The sequence below is a fragment of the Cupressus sempervirens genome, chromosome 3 (genome assembly GCF_028749045.1).
Source record: "Cupressus sempervirens isolate cs-2001-9-10 chromosome 3, ASM2874904v1, whole genome shotgun sequence".
Classification (NCBI taxonomy): Eukaryota; Viridiplantae; Streptophyta; class Pinopsida; order Cupressales; family Cupressaceae; genus Cupressus; species Cupressus sempervirens.
The window spans coordinates 412723198-412731469 of NC_143120.1; the positions used below are offsets into that span (position 1 = coordinate 412723198).

General features: G+C 38.6%; 1 protein-coding gene across 1 annotated transcript; it reads left to right on the forward strand.

The window, feature by feature from the left end:
• The first annotated feature begins 563 nt into the window (after nt 1-563).
• On the forward strand, nt 564-1910 carry LOC149566769 (BURP domain-containing protein 3-like). The gene is made up of 2 exons (XM_089820093.1): nt 564-631; nt 754-1910. The coding sequence occupies exons 1-2, from the start codon at nt 599-601 to the stop codon at nt 1690-1692; spliced, it is 972 nt and encodes a 323-aa protein (XP_089676219.1). The 5' UTR covers nt 564-598; the 3' UTR covers nt 1693-1910.
• Nucleotides 1911-8272: the final 6362 nt, after the last annotated feature.

Here is an 8272-nt window from a genome sequence, read left to right on the forward strand (position 1 = left end):
TGATAGGTTTTAAATTTTGTGCATTGAAGCTTCTAACGAAAGTGCTCACGATCTGACCTGCTATCGTCTATTTTCGCAAGTTGAGGTGATCTCATATCCTTCAATTGTATCTCCCGAGCACTGCAACCGGCTGTCTTTCACAAGAGAGTCACGGGGTCTCATTATGTAGACTAATAAAAAGAAAATTCAGATAGTTTGCCATTAGTCTTACTCGAATATTGAAATTTAACTTTGATAGCTTTACTTCTCACTTTAACAAGTGAATTCTAGCCTTATGACCCACTCCGCCAGCTGATACGATTGTAGAGCTTTTCAAAGTGGATTTGCTAACGACTCTGATACTTTTAACGTTGCCGAGATATGATTGTAGTGCGTACGATCTCATCTGATATCCGCGTTTGAAATATGTCTAGAAAATATCAGCAGTGTCCCCCACTAAAAACAAGATGATATAAGTAATATGAGATTTGACATGCATGCTGTGCCTACGTCTACGATGGCGCGCGGCTTCCCTAGTCGTAAGCTCAGTATATTTATATGACGGAGAACCTCTTTCACTTGGTATCTCTGAAACACTGAAATTACCGCCTTTCACAGGATGGGGAGTTTAACTAGTTTCATTCTTTTCTTTGTAAGGTTTTATTTTTATTTTTCTTTTTTAAAATTATTATCAAGATAGTTCACGTAGTTTGTAACTATAATTTATTTTGCTAGCTTTGCTAATTATGAGTTTCGGTTGTTTGGAATTGACAGGCAGTAGCAGCAATGAGTGCGGCGCATTTGCAAGGTGAAAAGGTTTTATCTCCGACTAGTCCAAGCATGGCGTACTGGCAGGAGAAACTGCCCACGACACCCATTCCACAAACTCTGAAGGAACTCATCTCATATGAGAAAGTAGCAGTGAAGTACGTTGGGACAAATAATGAAAAGGGAAAAGGCGTTGAGGAGGTTTTGCCACACTGCACTATCCAGCTCAATGTTTATGCTGCAGCTACGGCGCAAATGCTGAGAAACCCATCGCTGTGCATGTTTCTGCTGGAGAAGGACTTGGTGGTCGGAACCAAAGTGTCACTCACCTTCGTGCAGGCCGCAAGCATTCCCAGGCATTTTATTCCACGCATCGCCGCGGACAAACTCCCTTTCTCCTCCGACAAGCTCTCCCTGGCGTTGAAGGAACTCAACGTAGCGCCCGATTCCCTCGCGGCTGTGGCCATGAATGAGACATTACAAGCCTGCGAGAGACCTGCTGGGAAGGGCGAAACCAAATTCTGCGCAACGTCGTTGGAGTCGATGATCGACTTCATCACGTCAAAGATGGGGAACGACCGTTTATCCGTTCTTTCAACAAAAGTTTCGAAGAGGTCAAAATCTGTGAAGCAGGAGTATACGATAATGCGAGTGAAAGACGAGGGGAAGGAGGAGGCGGCGCCAGTGTATTACTGCCACAGCGAAGAGTATCCGTACGCGGTGTATCTGTGCCACGAGCTGCGAGGGGCGAGGGTGGCGAGAGTTACGGTGAGGGGCGAAGATGCAGGGAAGACGGTAGAGGCGGCGGCCATCTGTCACATGGACACCAGTTCATGGAATCCGGACCACGCTTCATTCAAGATCCTGAACGTAAAGCCTGGTCATGCCACTTCTATTTGTCACTTCGCTTCCCAAGGTGATGTTTTGTGGCTCAAAGTTGCCTGATCAGATCTACGCCTCCGCGCAACTACACTTGCTATATATGTATAAATAAATTAATAACTTGCAGCGTTAGGGGGAGCAGGATGAACATGCTTAGCTTCAAGTTTGTTTGTTGTCACGAGGAGGCACAGTAACTCTCTTTCTGTCTTTTAGTACTGTCGTTTGTAGTGAGAACCAGCATGTTGTGTTTATAAACTATAAAAATCTATTATTAGTGTCTATTTATCATTCTCAACTAGCAACCAGCAACTATAAACTAGCAACGTTTATTTTACCACTTTATTTGGCAAAGCAAATATCTTCAAGCAATTGTTTCAGCAAATTCTCGATGGTAAACCCTCATCTCCAGTCTGCTTTGATGGGCGATTTCTCAGGATCCAAAAGGTGGAATCTCTGGAACCCTTCAACCTTGTGTAATGAGGATGGTAAGTTTGACGCCATAGATTCGAGGGTTGTATGGGGAAAGTTGCTCGAAAGGATAAACTAAGGGGTTTTCCACTAGTTGAGATAATTTTCTGCTAGCTACGTGAGCTAATAAGATTCTTCCACGAAAACCCCAACCTTGTGATCCCTCAGCTACCCGATCATCCTGATCTCCCCCTTCCCAATTTTTTTAGGCTCAAAGGAGACCTCCATCGCATCTATATCTAATTTCGTTGTCAAGTTTTCCCTTTGAAATTCTTCATCTAGTGGCTTCAGAAGAACCCCACTATGCGCCTGCAGGGCTTTAAACCCCAATTGTGAATACCGCCTTCTTAGAAGGCTTTTAGGATTATTGCATTCAGATGGCCTCTTTACGAGATGGTATGAGAATGCTTCTTCGAGTACCAAAGTTTGGAAGTAGTTGGAGGATTCCTTTAGTAACCATTTAGTATCTCTTTCCTTGATTAGGACATTTTGTTCTTAGATTGCAGATTGCGATCTTCGCAAAAAATTGCTTTATGGAATCCTCCCATTTTTTAGGGCCACCACCACAAATTCATTCGATGGGCTCCCTATTTTGAAATAGCCTTTTCTAATAATGTTGATGTGTTGAAGTGGATTTCGATTTCAAAAAAATTGATTGAACTTCGCGAGTCATACAAGGAAAGGATAGGTGGTCTTTTAAGAAATTTGAGGGGCCTTGAGGAAGATTTATTGCCTCAACGAATGTCAAAGTTTTTGTGGAAATGGAATTTTACAAATATTTGCTTCACTTTGTTATCTTATCACTAATCATTTCATCTTTTATTTCTATCCTAATCTTTTCTTAGGTAACTTGTTCAAAATTAAGATCACTTGGAACCTTGGAAATGGACATAAAGTCCATTTTTCCATATTGTTGGGGTGGTTAATAAGCTATTATCAAACTAGTTAATTTGGATCCCACAAGGACAATCTTGGACTCTTACCTAGTATTATTTCTAAAAGACTACACTTACTACAATCTAAACATCCTAAAATGTTTGAGGTGGAAATTATTTTTCATGTTTGACATCCTAGTAAATGAACTCTACATCCTTAACTCTATCTAAAGATACTAATTTGGTTGCTCTTATCTAAAATTCAAATAACATATTCTTGTTGTTGACCTTCAAGATGATTTTATAAAGAAAATGAATATCAAAGTATTATTTTCTCTTAAAGTCACACATCCTACGAAACATGCAAACTTTCTCTACTATAACTTTTTTGGCATTCTCTATCTACTTGTCTTGTAACTGAGATAATTTGATCTTGTCCACAATTATACAAATAATAGATTATTTTTTCTTTGATACCTTCACCTAAATATTATTTATATACATGAACCTAATTTAGGTAAAAGTATTGAATGTATTTAGCCCTTTTCGACCTACATTGTTGAAGTATTAGATAGCAGCCAAAAAAGAACAGGGGGCTGACCCCAAGCAATAAATTGGATGAACAATCAGCCAGAGATAACCTCCTAGTTGTATATCGATACTATGCCATCTTTAAACTTCAAAAAACAAAATATGTGAATGGTGCAAAGCACCCTCACTATAAATAGATAGTTAAGTCTAATTAGTGAGTTTGAATTGAGTTCTAATTTTAATTATGCTTAGTTGTGTTGAGATGAGTTAGTTAATCTCATAAGTTTATTTGTTTGTAATAAAGGACTTGTCATAGTCCATTTTGTTTGTAATAGGCCTAATTGAGCTACTATGTAAAAAATGCTCTTAGGACCTTATTTTGGCTTGTGTAAGGGGTTGATATATTCCACCTCAAGTTCATTGATGGTTTATCTAGTTTAGGTTAAGAGTCATTAGTATTAAAAATGTGACAGACATGCTAATGTGCTGATCCGCATTTCTTAGTTTGTCAACAACTTAGTATTTGGCAAGGATACTTATCATTTTTGAAAGGATAAGAGGAGTTGGTTACCATAGACACACGTGCTAAGGCTTATACAAGTCAAATAATTCTTTGTTCATTGGTTGGTTGGCATTAATGAAGAAATCCATCATTGAAAGTACAAAACAAGTGCTGTCACAACTCGCTTTCTAAGTTTTTTATGAGTTTTGATGAATTGTATGGATAGTGTACTGAGGTTTTTCAATTTATTCTTGTAATATTTAATTATTTCTCTGAATCACCTTTCATTTGCACTTGGTCTCATGCTTTGAATCGATCTAGTTGAAAAGTTATAAGCAAATTACTATCAACTAGTCTAGAATCCTGATTTTCAGCATTGCCATGCAAAAAGAGGACTCTATTGCCACTTCCCATGATTGAAAATTCTTGATATCTGGTGGGAAGTGGTAATGGAGGTTTTATATTGTATTATATTCTAAATTTCTTTTCTACAGAGCTTTCAAGCAAAGTTATGGTGATGCCCTAGGCTGATCCCCATGGTTGGATGAGCTTGTGGAGAGGGAAAATCTGTTTGGTTTAGAGTTTTTGTGTAAACAAAGACACCAATAGGTATATGTTATGGAAATTTATTTGATTCCTCTTTCCAATGGTGTATGGGGTTTATAAATATATGCTGACTGGTGAAGCATTTGAAGCATAAACTTAAAATCTGTCCTGGAAGTCTAGAAACTCTTAAAATGCAGCTCAGTGTGGAGCCCCTATCGTTTTACCCAACCGTTGGATCTTTCTGAAATTTTATTATGTTGGTGAAACCCTAATTTTTCTCATTATCAATGGTGAGATTGATAATTTTGGTCCTTTTTCAAAATTTACATCTATTTGTGTAGGGGTCTATCTAGAGGCATAAAAGAGCTTGTTTAAAATTTCAGCAAGACTCAAGAAAGTTGTACAGAAAGCATAGATCATTAAAGAAAATGAAGAGGACTTATGGGAGTGAAAATCCATGGCATCTAGGGTGATGATCCAATAGCAAGGGTTGTGGGATTTCAAGGGAAGTAAGGCTATACCTAGGAGGCAAGCCTTGGGGTTAGGCCTAGGAGGTCTAACAGATTGGAAACTATATTTAGATAATTGGATGATCTTGGTAGTGCTATAGAGAGTTTTATTGAATGCCATAAACCCTCTGCATCAGAGTGGTATCAGAGCCAGATATTGGCTAGAAGTGGTGTATGTCAGACATAGAAGAATCTGAAGGTAGTTCAATGCCTCCTAAGGCAATGAACCAGGATGCTGTAAGGCAACTGGTGACACAAATGTTGGAGGAAATGAAGACCCAAGAAAAAGATAAAGAGAAAAAATGAAGTCCCAAGAAAGATAAAATGAAAGTGAAAACAGAGTGGGGTGATGAGACAGATGAAGAGGAAGAGGAAGCTAAGGAAGAGAAAGAAGTACTTGCTCCTGATCAAAAAGTAATGATGGATGCATTTAAATCAATTTCTAGGGATAACATGGACGGTATACCTAGCTATGGTGGTAACTTAAATGGGGAAGAGCTATTGGAGTGGATAGATGCTTTGAGCAACCATTTTGATTACAAAGAGGTGGTAGAAGAAAAGAGGTTCAATGTAGCCAAGTCGAGGCTAAAGGGGTGAGCATTAGTTTGGTGGAACATGATGCAAGAAGAAAGATTGCAAGAGGGAAAGAAGAAGATAGTTTCTTGGGAAAGGATGAAAATCAAACTCAAGGCACAATTCCTTCCAAAAGGCTATGAAGTACAACTTCATAATTTGAAACAAAGGAGTTAGATGTAAGCTCCTACACAGAAGAGTTTCATAAACTGAGTTTGAGAGCCAAGAAGCATGAGAATGAAGTGGAAAAGTTGGCAAGGTACATGAATGGTCTTAGAACCAATATCCAAGATGAGATCAGCATTCTCACTCCTGATAGTGAACACAAATGTTTTCAGTTGTCCTTAAGGGCAAAAGAAAAGTTCAAGAGAAGACATGAGCAGCGACAAAAGCAAAGAGGAGGTAGGAGTTTCAGAGGAAGGGGCACATTTGGAAGAGGTCCCAATGCTACAAAAACAGAGGAGAATAGTCCATTTGAAGGACATGGAGACTCATCAAGAGGATCCTTTAGAGGCACATATAGGGGAAGGAGTAATTTTAGAGGTAGATGGGGACAAGGAGGCAGAAATACCCCAGTATTTATAGGCAGATGCTATCATTGTAACCAAGTGGGCCACTCCATCAGTAGATGTCCAGAGAGAGCCTCAAGTTCACATGTTGGAGAAAGAAGAACCCATTTAGTTCAAGAGGAAGATACAATATCACCCATGATAACCATTGGTAAGGCAGGACCTACAATGGATGGAGAGAATCTCATGGTGAAAAGAACCTTGTTAAAAATGCCTCAAAGGAAAGAACCACCACAAAGGAAGAGTTTTTTTAGAACAACATGTAAGTCACATGGGAAGATCTGCAAAGTAATAGTGGATTTAGGGTCTACATAAAATATTGTCTCTGTTGAAATGGTGGAGAAATTAAAGCTCAAGAGATTACCACACCTTACTCCATATTAGGTGTCTTGGTTAAATAATGGACAACATGTGTTGGTAGATGAACAACAATGGGTAGAATTTGAGATTGGAGAGTACAAGGATAGAGTCTTATGTGACATCCTTCCTATGGATGCATGCCATCTGCTTTTGGGACGACCATGGCAGCATGATGTGAAGTCTACACATGATGGGGAGAAGAATAGCTACATTATTATCAAAGATGGAAAGAAGTATCAAATGGATCATTTACCTGATGAGCATGAAGAGAAACAAGTGGGTTCTAGTGTCATGATGTTGAGTGGGAAATAATTTCTACAAATATTTAAACATGTAGGAGAGAAAGGATATGCAATTATCCTAAAACCAAAAGAAGAGGCAAAACCAAATTTTATGAAGGGCATTCCACAAGAAGCACAAGAGTTGGTAAAACAATATGAAGAAGTTATAGGGGATGATAAACTAGACTCATTACCACCTATGAGGGATATTAATCATCAAATTGATCTCATACCTGGATCTAATCTGCCCAATAAAGCTGCTTACAAAATGACTCCTAGTCAAAATGAAGAAATTGGTAAACAAGTGCAAGAGCTGATGGATAAGGGCTTCACAAGGAAAAGCTTAAGTCCTTGTGCTGTTCCAATAGTGTTGGTACCTAAGAAAGGAGGGAAATGGCGAATGTGTACAGACTCAAGGGCCATTAACAAGATTACAATAAGATATTGTTTCCCAATGCCTAGAATAGAGGATCTATTGGACAACTTGGGAGGAGCTTGTTATTGCAAACTAGATTTGAAATCAGGGTACCATCATATTAGAATAAAACCTGGGGATGAGTGGAAGATAGCATTTAGGAAAAATGTAGGGCTCTACAAATGGTTGGTGATGTCCTTTGGGCTCACAAATGCACCTAGTACCTTCCAAAGGATCATGAATGAAGTTCTAGTTGAGTTCATTGGTAAGTTTGTAATTGTATATCTTGATGATATTTTAATATTTAGCAAGTCCAAAGAAGATCATCTCAAGCATGTAGAGCTAGTGTTGAAGAAGTTGAAGGAGGCCAAGTTGAAAATCAATCTTGTAAAGTGTGAGTTTTGTAAAACTGAACTAGTTTACCTTGGTTTTGTTATTTCTCAAGGTTACTTAAAGATGGACCCTAGTAAAGTTGATGCAATCTTGAATTGGCCAAATCCCCAAAGCATAGGAGATGTTAGAAGTTTTCATGGAATGGCTTCATCCTATAGGAAGTTTGTGAGAAATTTCAGCCATGTGTGTGCACCTATTCTTAATACTATAAAGGGGGGAATGAAATGCAAGTTCAAGTGGACAGAAGAGGCTAATAAGGGGTTTGAGTTACTGAAAACTAAAATAGCAGAGTTACCTACACTTAGGCTACCTAATTTTAATCAGTTGTTTACTATTGAGTGTGATGCTAGCCCAAGGGCTATTAGGGCAGTTTTGAGTCAAGAAGGCCATCCAATTGATTTTTTTTCTAAAATTTTGAATGATGCCAAACAAAAGTATTCCACATATGATTTGGAACTATATGCTATGGTACAAGCTCTCAAAAAATTGAGGCATTAATTTCTTCCAAAAGAGTTTGTTGTGTTCACAGATAACCATGCACTTAGTTTCTTGAATGGACAGGATAAGTTGAATCAAAGACACCTTAAGTGGGTTGAATACTTGCAAGCCTATACCTTTACC